The 23,751-nt window shown below is 41.6% G+C and overlaps 1 protein-coding gene across 1 annotated transcript in view; it reads right to left on the bottom strand.

Moving 5' to 3' along the window:
* The window catches only part of LOC119733124, a 197,386-nt gene that overhangs the window by 35,229 nt on the left and 138,406 nt on the right, over positions 1-23,751 (bottom strand). The window contains exons 91-108 of the mRNA XM_038206700.1: positions 23,048-23,168; positions 22,475-22,653; positions 21,410-21,569; positions 20,691-20,915; positions 19,081-19,169; positions 18,361-18,478; positions 16,498-16,688; positions 14,094-14,292; positions 12,571-12,677; positions 11,749-11,929; positions 10,344-11,048; positions 8,794-9,063; positions 7,900-8,172; positions 6,536-6,826; positions 5,480-5,583; positions 3,853-4,065; positions 1,929-2,103; positions 346-494 (exon numbers count right to left, since the gene is read on the bottom strand). Of these exons, the coding sequence (XP_038062628.1) occupies positions 346-494; positions 1,929-2,103; positions 3,853-4,065; positions 5,480-5,583; positions 6,536-6,826; positions 7,900-8,172; positions 8,794-9,063; positions 10,344-11,048; positions 11,749-11,929; positions 12,571-12,677; positions 14,094-14,292; positions 16,498-16,688; positions 18,361-18,478; positions 19,081-19,169; positions 20,691-20,915; positions 21,410-21,569; positions 22,475-22,653; positions 23,048-23,168 (3,750 nt within the window). The remainder of the gene's footprint in view (positions 1-345; positions 495-1,928; positions 2,104-3,852; positions 4,066-5,479; positions 5,584-6,535; positions 6,827-7,899; positions 8,173-8,793; positions 9,064-10,343; positions 11,049-11,748; positions 11,930-12,570; positions 12,678-14,093; positions 14,293-16,497; positions 16,689-18,360; positions 18,479-19,080; positions 19,170-20,690; positions 20,916-21,409; positions 21,570-22,474; positions 22,654-23,047; positions 23,169-23,751) is intronic.

The following is a 23,751-nucleotide window of genomic DNA, read 5'->3' as shown; positions in this document are numbered from 1 at the left end:
ATCATGTCCACTATATGCAAACCCTTAAGTCTTATTTAATAACAAATATGATAATTGTCTGACATGCATGCACAAATGTTTGACATGTATGTCACGTTTAATTCATACAGTGTGGCATTAAAGAAGCTCACGTGATGTTGCCCATGTGTGCAGTGGATGGGGAGTAATAGATACGTCAATCCAAGGGCAATGCAAGTACATGTACGTAGCCCACAACTCCAAATGTAAGGTTAAGGGCATGTGTAGTGAGTCCCACATATTGAGCTTTAGTGAGTGGTCGCAATAACTTCTGTTCCCCCACTGAGTTCATACAATTACTGTCAGAAAGAAGTTTCTTGAGCCTACCTGCTGTGACTGATACTCCAGGTCCCACTTCTTCCTGTTCATGTTCCAGAGTCCCTTGAAGTCCATCGCTGACCACTGTGGATCAGTGAAGGGAATGTCTCTCAGTGGACAGGGTGGGCCCTCTGGGTTGGGCAAGTGTAAGATTGTGCCTGAAAAAGTCAAGTCAACATGAGTTTATAGGTTTAAAATTTTAGTAAGGATATTAGATACTGTCTGTTTATGAATCTTATAGACTCACAAACTTCCCCTCACTGATGAAAAGACAGAGATATGACAGCAATGTTATAGTCGAGTTGCGTCTGAGTCTCGAGTCACTTTGAGTCAGAGTCCAAGACTCAAGCCATTTGGTTCAAATCTGTCTACGAGTCTGGCCTTAGCTGTTTGAATTTCAAAGTGCTAAGACATGAAGCATGGAAACTGCAAACAACGTGCATCCTCCTCAAAGCCAACGTGGTACACATGTCTATGGCTATATCAGCACGTCCGCCTACAGGCCTATGCAGGGATCTAGCCATAGTCGCAGCGGAACCATCAGCTCAGAGCCAGATTTGCTGGTTCATTGCATCAACCAATGCCTAAGGTAGCACAGAATACCAGCATTATTTCTTGGTGCTCTGCCCAATAATGATCTTGCAGAAATAGGTCCATGCGAAGTGACGTATGCTTGTTGAAAGTATGTTTACTCAAGGTTTGTACATGTATGTTGTGTGAAATAGATGTGCATAGACACGGACACACATGTCAGTGATACGTAAGTGGCGCACTGTTGTGGGAAGTCTGGGAGGGATGATTTTAAACAAAAATAACACCACCTAGAAAGTAGTGTTGATACAGTTCATGTGCTTAACGTTCTCTAGCATTGCTTTAACGTTACTTCCAGAAAATATACATCGGGACCCATTTCATGCTTACTGTTGGTGAAAGCAGCCGAAAAGTCCTTGCTTACGGTAAGCCTTTTGCACGGGTTAGCAAGGAATTTTGGCTTCTGCGCATGAGTACATCCTGTACCTAAGGATCTTGTGCTTACATGGTTAGCACAGAATTATTCTGCTAGCCCGGTTAGCACAAAGTGGTGATCATAAGTGCAGAATGCTGTGGTTAGCAGAACCATGAAATTGGGCCCAGCATTATGTTTTTTAAAGTAAATTTTGTTTTGGTAGAAAAATGCATGACTCGTGAGTCACGTACTCAGTAGCGTCAAGTCTGAGTCATGATGGTCAAGTCTGAGTCTGAATCTTCTGCCGATTGTGACTCGAGACTGACTTAAGTCTGAACCCCAGACTCGAGCCCAACAGGGTTGACACAAAGATGCTGGGTTTGTGCACATTCCAATCAGAAGTTGAGTCGATGTGCCTCAAAAAGTCATCTCAATGCTTCTCAGTCCTGGCTCCCTGCTGTACATATTGATATACTTGGCAACTAGCAATGCAACCATGCATGCTGTGGAGTACATTCCAAAGTTGAGCGGTCAAACCCGGGTTAAATGAAGTTAGTCAAATTATGCTTAACCATGGTTCACGTCTAAACTTGCTGCACTATTCATGCAAGAACATGAATTAAATTATGTAGCAATTTCTATTTACCAGTAACTTGGGTTCTGTTGCCGCTGTCTGTCATGTCCATCTTGAAGTCCATGCCATCAACTACCAGTCCTGCTGTTGGCTCAGACGAGTCAACAAAGATGGGTCCTACTTGGGATAGGACACTGTCTCCTGCATGGTTAACTACCGACAGCTGAACAAAATAGGGCTGGTTTGTCTGTGCAGAAAGGAAATGGTATATGATCAGTGGTGATGTTTTAATGGTGAACTTTACAAGTACAACCCAAATCCAGCCCTTGACAATTGTTTCAATGTCAGGGATGTAGTCCAGTCCTTCACATGTCCCTGCAAGTCCATCACGAGTCCTCAAGTTCCAATTCAAATCAAACTGCTCATGGATAATGTACGCTTAAAGGGAAAATACAACATTTGCAAACATCAAAAAATAAAATTTCCAAATCATTTTGAAATACCTTGCTGGACTGTTAGTGAATGACAGTGTAAAGCATCCTGTAAAATCATGGCACCTGGTATACTGTCATTTTCAAGAAAAGTGGTATTTTTGTATCAATTTCCAACGCTGATCGACTGATCAGCGTTGGAAAAACTGGCTTTTTTTCAAATACTGGCCCCAGTTGACCATCACACTTGTTTGCAATCGATTACACACCTATGAACGGGTACAAACCAGCTAGACTGGTTCCCTGACCTTACAATTCCCCAATATATGTAAACTGCTCTGTTTCTTCTTAAATGGAGTCAGGGAACCAGACTACAGGAAAATGATTGTTTTTCTTGGTTTTTATAGCATTTTCGAACCCAAAACCTCAAAAAAGTCAGTGTAACTATATTTGCTATATATTTCCAACCCCCCAATTCCATCCATTTCTGAAAATTACAGCAAAAGCAAATGATGTATATTCCCTTTAACCACAGGTCACGTTTAAACTTGCTGTCGGCTCAGACGGACACAAGAGATAGGTCCTACTTGGGGGGTAGTACAGTCTCCTGCATGGTTAACTACCGATAGCTGAACAACATAGGGCTGGTTTGTGAGTCACGGGTCATTCAGGACAATCAAATGCTCATTGAAGGTGCATGAATGTGCAGGGACATGGGCGCAGAATGCTCGCGCGTTAATTGACCTATCGACGTTTGCGAGTTAGCCATGCTCCTCGGACAACCCTATGGGATTGTGTACGCTACGTTTCCTTTGTTTCAGACTTTGCCGGTTCCGCGTCCATTTGTATATCATGTAATTGGACAATATTTCACAAGCTGCGTCGATGCAATTCTACCGCGATAGGTCAATTACGAGCAGAATGGGCGTTTGCGTAACACCACATAACATCACCTCAGCAATTTGACCCCGAATGACCTTTGAACTGGACTACTCCATTGACATAACTAACTGGCTTATAATGTCAATAATTGTTTCAAAACGCGAAAGTAGAATCCATGACAAAGTCAGAATTGGGAAAGTATTACTGACGATTCAAACACATATGTTTCAAAGATGCGCACATCGATAGCTTAAAGATATACTCTCAATACAACTTTCAAGATTCACCCTGAAAAAGAATAAAAGATTTTTGTTTTTAAATTTATATTTTTCTAGCAACACAATCTTGCATTGGCCCTCGTTTAGTTATGGAATAATTACTTTACAGTTTTGAACTATTTGCTGTGAGAATCGATAACGGGGGGACTGGGAAACAGCCAGAATCAGTTTGTTCACAAAAACAACCAGACGCCTAATGACATCACGTTTTGTTCACATTTGCACTTTCCTATGGGAGCCAGGCAGGGACCATTGGCTCCCGTCCGCACCTGGCTCCTATAGGAAGTGCACATGTGAACAAAGTGTGACGTCATTAGTCTTAGGTCTATGCCTACAAAAACATGGTCAACAGAACACAATTCAATAGTTACAAACCCTAATGTGGTTTTTTTAAACTTAACTCACAATTAGGTTCAAGTCCACGAATGTGAAATCCTGAATATCTGGGCCGAGTACCAGCCAGTCTTGGTTGGCTACCGCAGTAAGGTTATCCTCATCCTCATTACATGCTGCAGCTTGCACAAGGCGGAGGTTGTAGGACTTGATTCCACTCTCATCATCTCTGTAATCCTCCCACACTACAGAGACAGACTCAGTGCTGTCAGTATAGGCAACGGGCTGCAAATACAAGATTCAAAAGTCACAGACAGGTAATTCAGTGTGAGTGTGATTGGTGGGTTTTAGTCAGTGCATGAAATATTGGCAAGGAATAAAGCATAGTTGCTGCTTTATGTGTCAACAAAGAGGCGCTGAAAGATGCTGCCAATTTCTACATGATTCTAGATGATGATGCACGAGACATTGATGATACATATGTTCTTATTATTTACATAGGATTTATTAAGCTCTGGCACCAGAGCTTCAACATGTCACTCTGTGGTTGGTCGGTCCCCGAAAAATTGACCAAAAAACCGAACCTCCTACCAAATTTTAATCGTCACAAAAATGCAAACAAAATAAATTAAATACTTAACAACAAAAATTGTGTCACACTTCGTGAAGCCATTTATGAAAATGTTGTAAATGTAGGTGAGATATGTGCAGTAATGTTACAGTCATGTGGTATCTCACGTGGTATATAGCGCGCTATATTTTTTGGGAAACTTAGGGGGCTTATTTTGGTCATTAACTGGTGCAGTAAGGAGACCGGTGCCCCGTCCGACGTTCAACGTTGAATAAGTAGCCAGTTACTTAAATGACATTCACACTACATATACATACTAGTACAGGCTGCGTTAACGCAGACCGTGTCAGGCAAGGATATTTCATGCAAGACTTTCCAGCCAGACAGCCTGGGACAAGTTCGCGCAAGGACTATAGTTGACCAATGGTTAACCATAGTCCGACTAACGCTTGCCCGAACTCTGTCTAGTTGACGGTGGTTGACTACACTAGTCGACTATTTGGCACCAACCTACTGGGGCTGGTTGCATCGCTGGTAACCAATAGCCGTGCGCATTCATAACGCTAGCAAAGTAGCAGAGAGCCAGGATCCAGAAGTTTTGCGATGACATTTTGACCAGCGTTTGACTAGAGACGTTCGCACGTTGCTATCAGTGCGCAGGCGTAAGGTACATCACAAATCAACCACTAGTCGACTAATGGTCCTTGCCCGAAATTGGCCCAGAGCTTATTGTGCACTTGCACTTGTTTTTGTTAAAAAGTGTGCACTTGTTTTTGTTAAAAAGTGTGTCACTGATTACTAAACGTTTGAGTTCAGCAGTGGTGATAAATGATTGGAACACCTTAAAAGTTGAATTTCATGCACACTGGGCATAAAAAACACTTCACTTGTTTAAAAATCACTTCATGTAAAATTTAAATTGAAACTGGGCATATAGCTTCTGGAAGATTTGAGAATGACCAACCAGCCCCCCCCCTCCCAAAAAAGAGAGAGAGAAAAAAAAAGCCTTTTCATTACCCTCATGAGCGTAGCTTACATGTAAGAGAATGATCCAGCATGCAACCAAGCCTTAATGGCAGGATATGCGACAATGCAGCAACATGATACACTGATCTCCTGATGACTTACCATGTCATAGAAAGGTCCAACACGCAGCCTACCCTCAATAGGTGGTGTGATATCCACAGAGAAGTAACTAGTGGAGGCGTTACACTGTCCTCCTTCGTTCATTCCTAAAAAGACAGGAGCATGAACAAAAACATGTTTTTTCTGTGCTATTTATATAAAAGAAAAAGAGGGGTTTATTATTAAATTACAGAAATACATTTTGATTTTCGTTTTGAGATTGGAAGGATTTGGAAGGATATGAATACATGTATAAGTGGAATTATGCACTGACCACAACTCATGGTCAGCGTTGGTCCATGACCCCTATATGGGAGGTCTGGATCCCCCCGCTTCCTGTTTCCAACTACACTCCCTCTTGAGTCATGGCAACAGATAGGCAATTCATTGGGGAAATTTCAAAGAAATAAGTATATACATGTATATATAATAATATGCAAGTCTCTGTTTGGATGTTTGTTTGGATGTTTGTTTGGATGATGGGATGTTTGTCCGGGCTTAAACTTAGATTTTGTCAACCTTAAGCGATTGCGACCCTGGGCCCCTCCCTACGGGTCCTCTCTCCGACGCACATACGTACATACAGGGTATGTACGTGCATACATTCACGCAGGTATATGAATGCATTCACGCTCTCACACTGTGACTGCATCTGATATGGGAACTCCCAAGCTACACGCCAATTATGACTATAGAGGTCGCTGCTCATAATGGGTCTGTATGACAACAAAGGCACAAATTTCGAGGCGGGCGCAAAAGGATCGCAGTTGGGGAACAAATTCTCATGGTAATCAATCGCTACATTCAGCAACTCTATGCGTTCTACAAACCGCCAAAGCTGGGTAACTGCCCAGTATTGTTATAATGTGCCATGAAATGGGTTGATATTGTTGAGGCAAGTGAGATCAGCTTCATTCTGAGACAATTTGCTTTCATTAGACAGAAGTTAAACAATGCCCTATGATGCACAGCCAATATTTTACAACTCAACCTCTCTCTAGTTGGTTCTCACTCAAGCTACTCTTGTACCCTGAACAAAGAGTTACAATATTCACCCACCCACAACAGTGACATAGTAGGATCCTTCCTGCGTCAGATTCAGACCCTTGAACTCAAGAAAGGTGTCTTTGCCTACAAAATGCATCGACCTCTCGTGGAATGTAGTCAGGGCCCGTGTTGTCCCCAACAGCATATCCAGGCAGTCCATATCTTCAGGTGGGATGGAGGAAGTGGATGGTTCACCCAGACCAACGTAGTACAGCAGGATTGGGAAGGTGGATTGAAATTTAGCCCACATGAGTTGCACCTCTGAGACAGAGTTTACATACTCTGGGACTTCCACCTCACTTCCTGAACAGATATAAAAACCAATAAAGAGAAATTTAAAGCTGGTGTGCATTATTACCAGATACACAAAAAATATCAAAAGCTTACCCACTGGATGCTGAAAACAAATTAAAGCATGAACTAGAGAAATCAAGTTCTCAGTTTGGGAAATGTTTTTTTTTTCCTTTTTCAATGCAACATTTACATCTACTCAACCACAAAGAAATATACAAACCATTCTGGGTGAGTTAAATAACATGTCCCTTTGGACAAGTCCTTATCTCCAACAAAAATTGAAAATGTTACCAGCTTTTTCTCTTCAGCAAACAGTCGGTCTGGATATTGACCGTAGTCAGTACGAGTTCTCAGTTTGGGAAATGTTTTTTTTTTTCCTTTTTCAATGCAACATTTATATCTACTCATTCACAAAGAAATATACAAACCATTCAGGGTGAGTTAAATAACATGTCCCTTTGGATAAGTCCTTCTCTCCCACAAAAATTGAAAATGTTACCAGCTTTTTCTCTTCCGCAAACAGTCGGTCTGGGTACTGACCGCAGTCAGTACGAGTTTCACTGATATTCAGCCATGCATGAAAAGGATCCAGGCCTTCCTTTGTGACTACCCCAAAACACTACCAACACAATGTTTCCTAATATTTTAAGGAGATAGTTATTGAATGGCCAGCACACTGCTAGACTGAACATTTCAAAGTAGCCATGGTAAGGCCACAGTTTACTGCTGTCCAAAGGGCCTTTGAATTTAACTTGTTATGGTCTCCCAATGTAATGACCACCCCCAATAACTTTGGATCGTTCGAAATACGCAGTGGATAAACTGGAACCAGACTAGGTCTCCCCAACTCTCCTTTTGTGGCCGTTGAAGGAGTACTTGAACACGGAGCCCATACACAAGTAAAGGTTCAGACAAATATAACCAAGCAATTTTGAGCTCTGTCATATGTAACCTTGAAAGTGCTTGCACTACCAACTTGTTCGTACAAGGTTAGTGAATGTCTGATGTTCGATGTCAATTTTACCCTCTGCTTAGATATCCTAAAAATGAGAGAAGAAAAGTCAAAACAGAGAATAACCTACCAAGCACTGTGCTGTCCATACCAACACTGATCCCTGTTGATGTCACCTCAGCTGTAGCAAAGCTAGCACTATATCCCCTGACTGTTACGTAATATGTTGAGTCTCGTTCCATGCTGTTGAGGTTAGTGAAAGTGACCGTTGTGTTCTGTCCAACATAAGTGAAGGGCACCACGTTGTCTCTGGTCTTAGGGTAGCGACGGTCAGTTCCAACCGCGGCCTCGTAGTAATCCACAGTTTGCTCTGTGATGTGGTCTTTGGTGACTTCAGAATTTCCTGAAGGGGATTCAGGCCAATGAATGTAGGGAAATCAAGTCAAAAGTCAAAAGTCTAAAGCACTATACAGTTGAAGACTGCTACAATGCACATCACTGTACAAAACATCCTCTTTGGCTTCCAAATTTGAGGTACAGATAAACCAAACATTTCGGAATTTTTGTCCATTTTGTCTGACACAAAATGCTTCTCTAAATTTGGAGGTCAATAATACTTGAAACTTTCACCCCCAAACCACCCTCCCCCCTCTGGATCAGCGCCTAGGTATAGTTTAATTATTTCTGTTCTAGTTTTTTTTTCAAGCTACTAGTGACGTGAGTTCGAGCCCTCCGGCAGACACTTGTGCTCTTAAGCAAGGCACTTAACCATTATTGCTTCGTCCTTCGGATGGGAGTTAAAGCCATAGGTCCCGTGTGTTGTATAATACACGTAAAAGAACCCAGTAAACACTTATCGGTAAGAGAAGGGGTTTGCCCCGGTGTTTCTGGCCTCCTGTATAAACTCCCACGTGGAGTATTTAGGAGAAGAACCAACCAAGAACCAAGAACCGATCTGGTTGACTTTAGCTTAAAATTTAAACCCTAACAGAAGACTGTCCACCTTCAATCTGTCAACACCTACCTGTGTGATGGATAGTTTCTTTAATCGGCATCCCTTGTCCAAAGCCCTTCCAGCTTGCTGATATCCTATCAGACTCCTTCTGGTAAGTCAGATCATAGCCCACTAAGAGGCCATCATAGACCTGGCCAGGTATCAAGGGATCACGCTTGACAGTGATTCCATCAGATCGGACTGTGACAGCCAGGCCCAGGGCGTTAGTAGCCCGCACCAGGGTGTAGTAGGTCTCACCATCGGTCATTCGAATGTCTGTGTTGGTGTCTGAGGTTCGCTCTAAGTCAAAAATAAATCCATGCAGATGCAGAAATTAAACTTAGATTTATGACCAGGAAGTTACGGCCTTAATTAAACAAGTACAAAGAAGTCAATAATATTTCCGCCCATTGAACATCCATTTTCTTCTGAATGTCAAACTTTGTGTGACATAAAATGAAGTATTTTCATTCCGATGCATACTGATAATGAAGGAGTGAAAAAATAGGGACTTAACCAGTTCGTGCCGGAGGCCGTGTATACAAGCAAAAGTTTTCCGAAAGTCAGATGGAATGACTGAAAAACCCGCAACAAATGAGGCCGGAAAATATCTATCAGCAAGCCACAGCCTCCGACTCTCTAGCCCCTGGGTGATGGCTTCGACCCACCTGGCATTGCAGTCGAGTGAATATTAAACCCGTGCCTCGGTCCGTTCTTGTCAAAATAAATCCGGCGTTAACTGGTTAAGACTTATTATGTAAATAGGGGCCGTATATTAAAGAGACATGGCTATATGGCTGCTTGTGGCAATAAATGCTAACAATTGACATCCAAAACTAAAAGATAATGCTTTAAGAAATTAGAGTGGCCTGATATTTCATCCTAACCAAGGACTTTTTCAGAAGAAGTCCTTGCTGTTTTGCTTTTCCATGTATCGCATTTTCATTTTGAAAATTCCCCACAAATGCCATTAAACGCCTTTCTTTTTCATTGTCTCAGAAATTACTGAGTTATTTGAAAAGTTGGTTTATACGGGTTCCTGATTCCATAATGTGGAACCGGTTCCTGACATCAGCAGTCGGGTACCCGGGCACCCGGTTCCGATGCACACCCTTATTCTTTCATCACATTGACATAAAATTCCTTTATCAAAAATTACGTAATAGGGAGAGTCAGGTTGGCGTAGCGGTACTTTCCTCACCTTCCACAGCTGTGACCAGGGTTCGAATCCCGCCCGGGTCAATATGTGGATTGGGTTTTCAGTCCCTGCCTGATTCCATGGGTTCTCCCCAGAACATTCGTCTGAGTTTTTCCTCCCACCTCTAAAACTGTAATTTCTTCTCATTCAGTTCTCTCTGCAGGTTTCTGCAGGCTTTCGAGCTTACAGTGCCTAGGGCACTATTTGGAGAATCCTTGGTTTCAGTATCAGAAGTAATAAATAAAATAAAATAAAAAATAAAATATTAAAACAGCCAGTAATGGTAGAACAGCATGAGAGATAACATATTTGTTTACATGTATACTGAAATGGTCTTTAAGCAAAAAGCGATTTCAGTTCAATGGCAAAGTCGCGTTATTACCTAGAACATTGCTAAATGGTTGAATCTCCTGCCCATCAATTCTGTAAATGGCCCATTCATACTTCTTCATTGGACACGGATCCCCGCTAAAATCCCAGGATGCACTCATCTCATGCAGCGAGGTCTGGAAGTCTGAGTCTTCCAAGTCTACATCGGTGACTCCATCTTTGACCTGGAATGGTCTGAGAGGTTGAAGTCCTGCACTGAACCGGCTGACGTAGATGCCATTGGACACGGCGGTGCTAGTCAGACCGGCTTCATTGTAGCCTCTCACTGTGGCATAGACTCTAAGGACACTGCTCAGATCAATGTTGGTAATAAGCACCGAAGTCTGGTCCTTGGACACCTCATAGAAAGGTTTGATCTGAGACCCTCCTGGTGTGGTGCCCAGGGCAACCTCATACTTGGTGATCATAGTGTCTTCGTCGGTGAACGGCTGCCATAGGATCTGCAGCTGGGTAAGTGATTCCAGACACTCCCCGTCCAAGCTCAAGCATTCCTCTTCGCTTGCACACTCCCATTCTGGTTGGTTTACAGGATCACTGAAATTGAAGCTATACACACCAGATAGCTCCACTACAAGGCCGTATGTTGGAGGTGTATCATCAATCTCAATAGGACCAGAGAATGCCATCGTGCTTTGGTTGACAGCATTGAAGGCCTCCACAGTGACATAGTAGACTTGGTTGTGAATCAGATTCAGATCTGTCAAGTATAAAGTTATCCAATTATTGTCAGCACATATATTTGAGACATAACCATGAATACCATATTAACAATCAGCAAATGAGGGTTTCATTTTGCTCTGCAAAAACAATGCAAATGCGTACGTGTATTCGCTGCAGATGATTTTTGCCGTGACGTTTTTTAACCATCATGCCGCGCTTAAGTTGTTTGCGTATGTTCTACTTGCGTGTTGCATTTAGGGTGCACTTTCTAAATTCAATCCATCTCATTTCGTTATGTTTTACAAACATGCACATGAATTCAAAATTTCTGCGCGCAGGACGGCTTCAAAGTATCTCCGCGAGTAAGAATGAGGAGTTAGCGCTCTATTAAGTAAATATAGCTCGATGGTGAGAACCAACTTCCAGTGGTATTTTAGTGAACACCATCACAAGTATGGCCTCAAGTGATTCATAAATCCATTTATAAATCCAGCATGATGTAGCTGGGGATAGATTACAACAAAGGTCACAGTTTATTTGAGTAGCTTGTAACTTGTAACTTGGTACTGGATGACTTGTGAGGACTTGAGATGGCTCAACTACACTACTGACATTCAGCAATTTGGGGAAAATCAATAACACTAATTTGGAAAACTGTGATTGATGACAGCACTTTCTTGGAGGTACTCGCAGAAAGCTTCCATTCAAATGTTTGGTTTCAAATGTCTGTTGCTCACTTGCTGTAACACTGTAGTGAGTGAGGTAGCCAGGCAGATCATCCGACTGGAACACGTCTTTTTGTCCCTGGGCCGTCCCAACCAGAAAAACCACATGATCAATGCCAGACTCAGCATCCAAGAAACCAGTCCAACTACACAAGAGGGCGCTATTGGCATGGATGAAGGCAGGACACTGAACCTGAATGGTAATGGCAGACAGGAAAAGGGCAGCTGTTAGTTGGCTGATGCAGCGTTAAACAACAAGTCATCTGGTGAGGAGGTGCTTCCAAGATTTCATATGGATTGGCTGTGATATACCAATCCTTATCTAAATTTGTATTACTGGGAGGGAGTTCTGAATTGAGAAATCATGACATGTTTCAGACAATGGAATTGTCTATTCCCGGCAGTATCAATTTCATCGTGCCTCTGGTTTTATTCTGTACTCAATTCCTTTTTTGGGCGCAAACTCTTTTACGTGCATGGCCATGTTAACAGAAGTAGACAGTGACTGGCATTCTTTTTGCAGATCCAACGGCACCCCACCCCCACCCTTTAGTTTTTCTATATCACATCAAAAACATTTTCGATACACTTTTCTTGTTTAAAATCAACTCATCTCCCAGAATACTAAGTCGTCCACAGAAGCTGATATATATATTTCTTGAGACTGAGCACTTGTTCCGTATAAACAAGGAGACTGTTAGAGCATTTAATGGTGGTCTACTTAAAGTTTAGTGGGAGAACGTTCAGTTTGAGACATCTTAATGTTAACTGTGAGATCCTGTATTACGCCGTGTTTTGATTGTCATAGGCAAGAGAGTAAAAAAAAATCCATACCTGTCCAACAGTAGGTGGAGTATTATCAACGATCAAGCTGGTGGCATAGACAGTTCTCCTTAATCCAACACTGTTGACTGCTTCAACACTCAGAACATTAGGCACTCCTAGATCAAATGAAAATGTAATGAAATTAAAGTGCGTAATATGGTAGTCATTTGTCTACAAAAGCATAATGACTGACAGCACAAGTCACAAATTTATTACTTCATTTACTGCAATAGTATACCCAAGGAGTGTACTACCAATTAAAAACTGGTTTCCATTGGGGCCCTGCACACATTACCAAATAGTAAATCCAATGAAATCATAGTATGATACAAGAAGATAGGGTATTGCACACAACACAATAACTATACATCATTCATAAATACCTCAGACAGTTTAGCCATTTTTATTGGTCACGACCCCGTCACATGGCCGGTCCTAAATGGATGATAAAGACATGACTAGCTGGTCTTAAACACATAAAATGTGGACTCCTAAAAATCCAGTGCCTCTTACCATTTCATTGGTTGAAAGTTCACAATCCTCACGTAGGCATGCGCAACACTACCAGTGAGTCAGAATTTTATCGTTCCAAATTCAAAACGCAACGCCCCAGTAACGTGCCACGCTCGCGTCAATCTCAATAAAAGGGTGGTTTACATCTTACTCGCAAGCTGAACACTCCATTATTTTGCTAGAGGGATGTTTCAAAAAGCTGGAGTGAACTTGTTGAACAAAATCGGGATTTTTTGGAAGAAATTACTTGATTTTTTTTTTTGACCGAAAAGGTATTTATGAATGGGAATAAATATGTGCTCCGTCGGTATTAATCACTCTGTTTAAGACTGCTTAGAGTCTGGGTGCTGATAATTACCCTCGCCTCTGGCTCGGGTAATTATCAGCACCCAGACTCTAAGCAGTCTTAAACAGAGTGATTAAAACCTCTCGAGCACACATTTATTCCCTTATTGAAAACAAGATATGATAAGGTGGACTCAAAGAAACTATATGCATTCATTTAATCCAATCTAAAATTACACTATAAAGCATAAACAACTTGAATTTAGTTGGGGAAACCCCCCCCCCCAAAGAAAAAAACCTTTGGGTAATAAAAATGTATACATTCCCATCTGGCTCCAAATTGGAATGGGCTGTATTAACGAGTCGGCCATATTAAACTGAAAGCGAGGTAAAGATTTTATTTTGGAACTTGCGAAGAGACATGAAAACAATGACATGAAGTAAATTACAAATTTATACTAGTCTGCTCTGATGAATAATTTTAAATTTTGAATAATTTAAAAGTCGTGATTAAATATAGCGTCATGTTTTAAGCCACATTTAAAAATAAATGAAAGTGAGGCTGGAATGCATAACTAGTCTGGCACCACCCCATTCAACAGTTCACAATTTATAAAATACATGCAGGGAACATGACCAAAATGGCTTCCTCATGAATAAGGTCCATGGCAACTACTTTTAGGATTCAAGCCAGCCGAATGATTCGACACCCAGCAAGAACTGTTGAATTGTACCTATGTTTGCAGGAGTCATCAGCGCTGATGGAATGTAGGATTTATCAGTTGCAGTCACAGGGAAGACATCTCCACTCCCTGGATAGCGACCCACGGAGAAATAGGTAGTCATGATGTCACTTTCTCCTTCACTCACATCCCACATGGCATCGATGGAGTCTGTGTTAGACTGATACAGGTGAAGTCCACCGTCTAAACTCTGTTCAAAAAGCAAAAACATGCCATGGCTGAATGTGAACCTTGGACACTTTTAATGTGTCTGTTTAGTTTGTAGATTTGCTACTTACCTGCAAGGGCGGATCCAGAAGACATTTTTTTTGGGGGGGGGGGCCCAAAAAACTTTGGTCCCCCAAAAAGTGGGTCCAAAAAAAATACTGTGAGGGGTTCGGGGCCCGCCTAAAAAAAAAATAAATATTGGGTTCATTTTTTTTGGGCGGGGGAGGGCATCCCCCCCCCCCCCCCCCCCGGATCCGCCCTTGCTTACCTGCACCTGATTTCATTCAACTCATCGTAACGTACAATGCATCGCAGCACTGTGACATGTCGTATCCCTACGGCGTGTCGCAGCAGCAATGCGTCCTGCCATTCATTTCAAAACATGCCTCAAGTGTGACGCACTGTAGGTGTATTAACAGCACAACACGACGACTGTTATATGTATTTATTCTATGCACATTAAAAGGTGGTCTGATATTCAGCAAAGAGTCGTCGGCATAGCTGCCAACATTTCAAAATCCCAATTAGTAATCAACCTGTGCGGTCATTTTCAACTTCTCGTTTTATCAAAAGCTTTACCAACATCGAGTACAGGTACATGGTTTACATGTACACATACATGTGCATACCCTTCTTGTTGTGAATTATAATGTACTGTAGGCCAAAAGATAATTAAAAAAAAAAAAAATAATAATATTTTTTTTTTTTTTTTTTTTTTAATTAATTTTTTTTAATGTCTGTATTTGTTTGTTGAAGTCAAATAAATAATAACATCAATAACATGTGGGCATATTTTTTTGGAGATGCATGCTATCGATGTTGAGTTTCGAGTTCGTATCATGTTTTTACACACAATGATCTATGGCCACCGTATGCAATAGAAATATCCCGCCAACATACCTTGCAAACGCATGCTGATTTATCTTTTCTGTCCGTTGTGACAAACTCAAACTCTATTACTGTACCAATTATTCCAACCATACTCTTATTAAATTCCATGATTAAAATCTCGCACTGATGGGTCTCATCCCGGCAATAAGCGACTAAATGTGCTCACGATCGTCACTGAAAAGTACTCACATACAGTACACACAACCACACATCCACGAGATGCACACAAATGACACACCATTGAAAAATATTTTTAGTCTGGTCCTCAAGTACTCCACTGCGCACACTGCATTGATGTCTATCAGGTGCTTGACTGCATTCTTATTAGACTTGTCACCAGTCCATCCATTATCGCGACATTTCGCCAGAAGTTTTCGGTCAAAAACGATACTTTACATTTTTTTTTTTCGTTAGGTAGAAAATGGGAAATTCGTAATGTTTTAGTGACAAATCGTATTTTCGTAATTTAACAAACAATTCGTAATAATTACGAAAAAATTGTACTAGTTGGCAGCTATGCGTCGGGTCTTTTGAAAAGTTTTTTACAAAGTAAAACAAATGATGAACATATGATGCAGTAAAAAGGTGGTTAAGTCTAAGAAGAAGCCCCCAGGCATCAGGTGGTTAAGAGATACCAATTGTTGCAGGCCAAAAGTGCATTTTATTACTGAGGAATTAGTGAACTTTCAGAAACTGTGAAATTAAGGAAAGAAGTGTTGTGGAGGGAGAGGGGTCTTCAGAGAGATGATTGACTGATGCACAAGTACCAGGTACCCCTAAATGGTCACAATGAGAAAAATGGGGCTCACACCATTGAGAGGGACTCTTGAATGAATTGCTGATGGCACCTGGGCCCAATTTCATCTCTGCTTACATGTAAGCATGAAATTTGCTTAAGCACAAAAAAAACCTTGCTTAACATAATCATGTTACCGGCCTAAACTCCATGCGATGTACATTGCTTGTGACTGTTATTTATCTGTTGTTTACTTAGCATAACAATCGCATCAAGTTTTGGTGGGTAACCTGATTATATTAAGCAAACTTTTTTTGTGCTTAAGCAAATTTTATGCTTAAACAGCTATGGGTTCGTGCATATTCTGATGAAAATAAGCCATGTGAACTTTGCACGTGGGAAACTGTTCACCCAAGTGGTGTGTCCTTTGTGTAATACTGGGGCTCTTGTAAGTGGTGATGAAGCACCATCTACGCTGCTGCATGGAGGACATACTCTGCACAAAAAGTGAGAATACTGATAATGATTTTGGATTCCAGGCAGCCAAGATAATCCACTCACCAGGCCTATGCTTGCATCATACTGGCCCAGGTCAGTGATCATAATCTCTGGTGCAGTGATGTCCACTGTGAAGCCATTGGAGGTGGATTCTAAGACATTGTCTGCATTGGTGATGGCTCGTAGTGTGCTGTAGTAAGACACTCCATGCTGCAGGGGCAGAGGGGACTGGGCCTTGCCTTTGCCTGCCAATCCTACATGTACAATCAAACAAAAGATGACACTGCATGTCTCAGTACAGTGAAACGCCGCTATAACGAACACAGCTATAACAAAGCATTGGCTATAACCAACATCCCCTTAGGTTCCTAAAATAGCAAATTTTATAGGTTTTTCCGACCAATTTCAACAAGTTCCATTCAATTTAATGCCTGGCTGATTCAATGTAGATTGAAATTGAAAGATCACACAGATCGTCATTCGACAATAAAAAAAAAATCATTCAATTTCATGATCAGAGTACGCCATCATCTTTTAGCTTCGCTACTTCCCTGTAAAGGATGCATTCAAATTAAAAGAATCACAACGTTCATTCAATTTTGTCTAAATCAGGAGTAGGGGGTTGGTCGGGCATTTGTTTTCATTAATGGGTAAATGTAGTTCCAATAACTTCAAGCATCTTTTAAGACATTCCTGCACATCTGTGTTCCTATAAAAGTTTGGGCTAGTATCTCGGCATATATAATATCTTCAATCCGTATATGCAAACCTCTCTCTTAAATTTAGTGTTCATGCAGACAAGATGGCGGCCTGTGAAAATTACCGTAGGGTACAAAATGTGGATAGGGAGAGACTGATCGAGGCATAAAAGAACAACAAGGCCGATTATCTAGAGCTAGCGGATACTCTGGGAATCAAGAGAGCGACTGCCAGATCCATCGTGGTCAATTATCTACTCACTGGTCACCGTCAAAGACGGCCAACAGGAGGGGCTCACAACATCAAGATGGACGAAGAAATGAGGAATGAGCTTCCAACACCTGCTAGACTTCAACCCCTTCTAACTCTAAAGCAAACGAAAGAAGACCAAGAGCATGCCCTCCCTGACAAGCTGCCTGTTTCTTCCAGCACTATTGCTCAAGCTTTGGATGGCATGTTGATGACCCTGAAGCTAGCAGAGGAGGTGCCTGAAGTAAGGAACTCCCGACGTGTACTTAACATGGTGGTTGAGTACAGACAGTGGTTTCTACACCATGGTGTGTTAGCCTACTGTGTCTTCATCGACGAGACAGGCTATGTTTGGATAAGACGTTTGTTCGGACAAGCCCTTCACGGAGCCCCAACTAGAAGAGTGTTCAACATGGTCACAATTGCAAAGTAACTTTTGCAGTTTCTGGTGAGGTCGGACCAATACACCATCTTATCGAGAACATGTTTTTCCCAGGATGAGCCGATCTTTCTAATCTACGATAACGTCCGCCCACACGTGAATGCACAGCTGCCACCAGGTGCCCAACCGCTGACCCAACTAAAACAACTCCCTCTCTACTCGTCGTTCTGAAATATGACAAAAATGGCCCACTCTGCCTTCAAAGCTGGAGTCGAGAGAAACCTAGCCCTCCCAGAGGGGCTGCAAAGAGTGGACGGAGCTGAGTTTTGAACAAACTATCCCACCTTCACTTTTCCCGTCCAATATGTCTCAGTATATGTTTTCATCATACGTCACAATGTACAAAGACTGCCAGTAGGATACACTTTGTGTGCGAATCAAATATCCTTCACAACTGAAATTACCACCTGTCAACCCTCCAGTGAGTTACGTGACAGGGACTCAAGGAGATGAGCCTGTGCACCAGACATCTAGGTAAATACAAACATCCATCTCATCCAAGTATTAAGTAACAGGCAACACATTGGCAAGCATACCTTGCACATCGTCATCACTGCCAGGCACTATTCCATCAGAGGTCATAGGTTGGATGTCCTCGCCCCCAGGTGTTGTACCCACTGCCCATTCATAGTGAGAGATGCCATGCAGTTGACTCTGTGGTCAACAAATACAAATATCACTCTTTTTTATATTCCACCATTGATGCATACTAATGATAACTCTGCAATTAGTAATTACCATTTTAATAGCAACATGTTTCTGAGCAAAATCAGTTTCAAGGACTAAAATCAACACAGAAAATTCATTTTGATGAAAATTCAGTTCACTATAGTGGAATCTGGCGACAAGAATTAAAAGCTTTTACTGCGGCGGAACTGCGGTGGTGTCACACTCACGCGCATGCTGCACGCTTTCTTAAAGACGAGGTATTCCTATTGGTCGAAAGAGCTCAGGGGGCGTGAGTACTACCGGAGCATGACTCGAGTGAATCTTGTGCCACCGCAGAAATGGATGCCACCGGATTTGTCTATAGCTTAGATCATATAATGAGGAATCGAGGAGCTATACAATTTGCTTATATAACAATTTGCAAATATAACAATTTGCATATACACATGTAACAATTTGCATAAAGCAATATGAAGTTGGGAACTATTCCAATACATAAATGAAAAAGGTATATGGAACATATTTATTCAGCAAGACTTTAAAAATGACACATAAAAAGAACAAGGTAATACTGAGAAACGTTTTACCTCAAAGTCATCAAACCAGATGGAGACTGTTGTTTTTTCTTGTTGTGCATCTATATCCTGTACCATACTTGGGCCATCAGTCACATAACCTACCAAAAAAAACGGGCAGATTCAGTTGTATAATGTACTCAAACAAACTAATGCGAAGCTGTGAACTTTACTAAATCTGCAAAAATGTTAACCTACCCGTACAAGTAAACCACACTGGAATGTCAGGCACATATAATGTCAGGCCAAATTGCAATGTCTCGGTCCTTAAGCTAGCACTTACAGGGAATATACACAATTTTGATTTTGCTGTAAGTTTCAGAAATGAATGGATTGGAGGGTCAGCATTTTATAGCAAATATTATTACACTGACTTGGTTGAAGTTTTGTGTTCGTAGATCCTGACCAAAAAAAAAAGCAACCAAGTTCCTGTAGTCTGGTTCCCCGACCCCACTTAAGATGAAACAGAGCAATGTATGGACGTCCTTGAATTGTAAGGTCAGGGAACCAGTCTAGCTGGCTTGTACCTGTTCATAGGAGTGTAATCAATTTCAAAGTCATGTACATCAGGTACGCTGTGTTAGATTTTGAGTAGATTTGATGTACATGTATGGTTAAGAGTACCAATATGTCAGGACATTTTTAAAAAGTATTTTTAGAAGTCCAAACAATAAAAACAAAAGAAGGGAATAATTATGTCTATGGAAGCATAGTAAAACCAGACTAGGTGGGCGTGTTCAGGCATTCAAACCGTGGACGAAAAATGCCAGAGAACATAAGAGAACAATATGGTCCGCAATTCCCAGCATTCTTCCGCGATTGAGGTCGTGTACAAAACATATGGGAGACTTCCTAAAAAGTTAAGGTACAAACAAAAGAGGGACAATAGTATGTCCCCGATCGACGGTGTGAATACGACTGGGTGTATGTGTTCTACATAACCCCAAGGACCAACACACAAAGGGAGAACAACATATCCTTTTAGTCCTCGGGAGTTGGGTCTTTTGTTGGAAACGGTCCTCTGTAGTAAGTTTGTGTGCTTAGTCTTTGGGAGAGTGTTATATTACAGGGACAAAGGGAAACACAAGGCATTGTCCTCTAGAGTATGGGCTCCGTGCACAAGTACCCCTTCAACGGCCAGAAAAGGAGAGTTGGAGGAGACCTAGACTGGTTCCTGGTCCATCCACTGTGTATTTCAAATGAGCCAAAGTTATTGGGGGGCGGGATTAGTCAGGGAAACCATCCCAAGATGAATTCAAATGTATTCATGTGACGACGACACCTGATGCTCAAGCGAAACGTCGCTGTGGCTAACAGCTTTGGCACATTCAGGAAGTCGTGCGTACTTCGCGCCAACCACAACAGTACATTACGCACAAGCTCTGTGACCCATCCAAGGGGCTCTCAAAAGTGGTAAAAGGGCGCCCTCTTTTGCTGGCGCACGGAACCCATAGTAAAACACAACTGTCTGCGTGTGTTTGTGTGTCTGATTGCCTCTTGGTGCTTCAAACAATAATATTTGCTCCCTTAGACTGCAAATACCACAACTGCAGAAAACAGGTACAATTTTGAAATTGAAAGCAGATATCACTTTTTCCTAAATTACAATTTGAACAACCAACCTGTTTGATCTTCCTCCACCACTCTGATTGGTGAGGAGCAAATGACGTCACTGAATGCTCCTGCACCATTCTGACTCTTGACACAAACATAGTAGACGGGCTGACAATCCACAGTGACTGCCTCATCACTGCATGTTGATGGGTCAGTAAGTTGGAGATTCAGGTCTGATAGAACACAGCTTCTCTTAGAACCCAGGGAGGTGAACTGTCGGATGTCTTCAGAATCTAGAACAAAAATATCATTTATCAAGATATCAGACAACCATCCTCATATTTTCCAAACACAAGTCCTCCAGTCACAAGCTATTCTTCTGAGCTATGACAAAAGGCATCTGTTTGAAGTATCACTTACCCTTATTGTGATCCATGGACAAGGTTTAAAAAAAATGATGTTTGGGTTCATTAATCCATAACTAGAAAAGTACATAAAAGTAAATAAAGTAAAAATATCTTGAAAAGCACTAAATGCAGAATTTCTTCCAAAAAACTAGGGGGCCCTTTTGGGTGTCCTTCTTTTTGGCTCGTCCTGTATGATCATTCATCATATCAATCACAAGAAAAATATGAATGTGAACAACATGTCAGGCGCATTTGATCTTGTTTAACACAAACTTAACTATCTCAAATAGATACACTTAAAACAGTGTTTTAAGCCAATCAGCCGATATATCTAGCTTGTTGTACACAAAGCTAGCTGTACACCAAAACGTTATACTGACTTGGAGCAGTTCCCACAGCCACCCAGTAGCTCTTGATGCCACTCTCTCCATCTACAGCCAGCCAGGAGGCTTGGATGGTGCTGAGACTGTTCTGATACAAATATTCATTGATGACTTCTTCCACTTCTCCATCTAGATTGCCTCCACGGACATATCTCATCTTTAATCAAAATCAAATGGATCAAAATCTTTTACATACTACAAAGACACATTAGTATGTAAGACTTTTGTCAAGTACAATGAAAATGATAATCATCACTTCCAAATGGTTGTCTCTTGTGTCCAGATTAATAACAAGGTTTCCCTCTCATGACAACTATTCATTGTGAGCTGTAAGCTCGTCACGTAGGCAACCAAAAGCTAATTAAAGTCATAATCTGCACAAGTCAGTTAGCTCTAACAGAACTCCCAATAGCAATGTGCATTAGTTTTTACACCAATATTCCAACATGTGAACAGCAAAAGTCAATGCGTCCAACATGTGTCCAGTGTCTTGACAATGTCCTGATGATGCAACTCTCTCTTACTTCTATCAATAATTAAATAAATACAGTGTTCAAACTTGAAATTGGCTCCCCTTTAAGATAATGGCTGATCCAGTTTTGTTGTAAATAATGAGAGCATTATTTGTTAAAAGACACTTTTCTCTGAACCCAACACCTCCAGATACTCCCACTAATAACGTGGAGTGTCGTGGCCCCACGATCGTGGTCTGGAGCATTGAATTCATGGTCTGCGAGTAATTCTGCAGGTTGTGGATTTGAGTTCAGCCTGGGGTTATGGTGCGAGTGTCCTTGGGCAAGGCACTTTGTCACTCATTGCTTCTCCCAACCCAGGAGTAAATGGGTACCTGTGAGGGCAGAGATGGCTATTGTGGTTGATTTTAGCTGGTTTGCGCCAAAGTGGCAACATTGAGCTGTATACTCCCCAGGGAGTTGAGATGGTATTTGGAATGTTTCGCTGGCCCAATGAGCAAGGTAATAATTATGCAGCGCCTTGAGTACCAATAATGGTGGATGCGTGCGCTTTATAAATACCCATTATTAATATCTTAACTTTACTCACCAAAGGAGGGCTAGGATCCACCTTGATACCACTGGTTTCATGAGAGGCAACTAGTTTGGCTTGGTTCCTGGCTTTGACTCGCGTCACGTACAGAGCCCCTGGTTGCAGTGTCAGCCCAGCTTGTACATGGGATCGAGCCGTGATGTCAGTAATCAATTCAAAACTATTTGGATTTTTGTCTGAAAAACATAACAAGAAAAAACAGGGAAAATACCATACCGTGTCACACCACGGATCCTCTACACAAAAATAAATGACTAATCTGAGCTTGTGTACAAAGTGAACAACGAATAGAACATGTAGAACAATGTGTGCGCACACGCCCTACAGCTAGCTGGCACCCTACAAATTTGACTGTGCAGTCGTGCATGCGTGCGTTCGCGTCTTGCATATGCGCACGAACGACGCCCGAGTGCCGTATCACGCATGTAACCAGAATTTGGGGAAGTCGTTTATCCTTGTGTAGAGGATCCGTAATAACACCCACTCATCTTGCTGTAAAAACCAAAAAGGAGTAGTAGCTAATATTTAATACTGCAATGTTTTCATTGGATCTCAGAAAGCAGGACTTACCCATCGGGAAGATCTTGTGTTTGTTTCCTTCTTTCATCTCATAGATTGCCAACTCAAAGGACTCGATGCCAGACTCATCATCAAAGTAGTCCCAATGCACAGCAAGATGGTCAGAATGCGACTAAGGAGATGAAGGTAGAAAATGACACAAATATAACATGGTTTGAGGATGGACAGTCAACATTAGCTCCCTGAGGTATTGGAAGTAGACAAACTAGGCAAAGGGAACTAGTTTGTCAACTTTCAATGCCGACGGGAGCTAATATCAGTTATCCACCCGAAATAAACCATGTTATATTTGTTTTACTATACCTCATAGGTATCCAGTTGCCAAATTTTCCTGTTGCAGTACGCACCTCGGCATAAAATCTACGAAGAAACTTGTTCAACCCACCAGAAGAATATTGCTCAACCTCAGAAAAACTTCACTTCTTTTACAATGCAGTAATTCCAAAGACTTTCAACTGCATTGTGGACAACTTATTCAGTCCACCATATTATTCAGTTCAGCATCACTGAGCTTAGGAAAACGCTGATTAACATTTAACAAACGCTGATTGCATTATATAATGTGCATTAAATGAAGGTTTCTACTTCAGTAATTGACCATCATCGCTGTATGTACTCACTAACAAAATGTAGAGCCATTTGGTACAGGAAAGAAGCCTTAACTTGCAATTATGATTATGCAACTCATCTGCAAG

This window comes from Patiria miniata, unplaced genomic scaffold (assembly GCF_015706575.1).
Source record: "Patiria miniata isolate m_02_andy unplaced genomic scaffold, ASM1570657v1 HiC_scaffold_1, whole genome shotgun sequence".
In the NCBI taxonomy this organism is placed as follows: domain Eukaryota; kingdom Metazoa; phylum Echinodermata; class Asteroidea; order Valvatida; family Asterinidae; genus Patiria; species Patiria miniata.
This window is presented reverse-complemented; position numbering and strand designations above follow the sequence as displayed.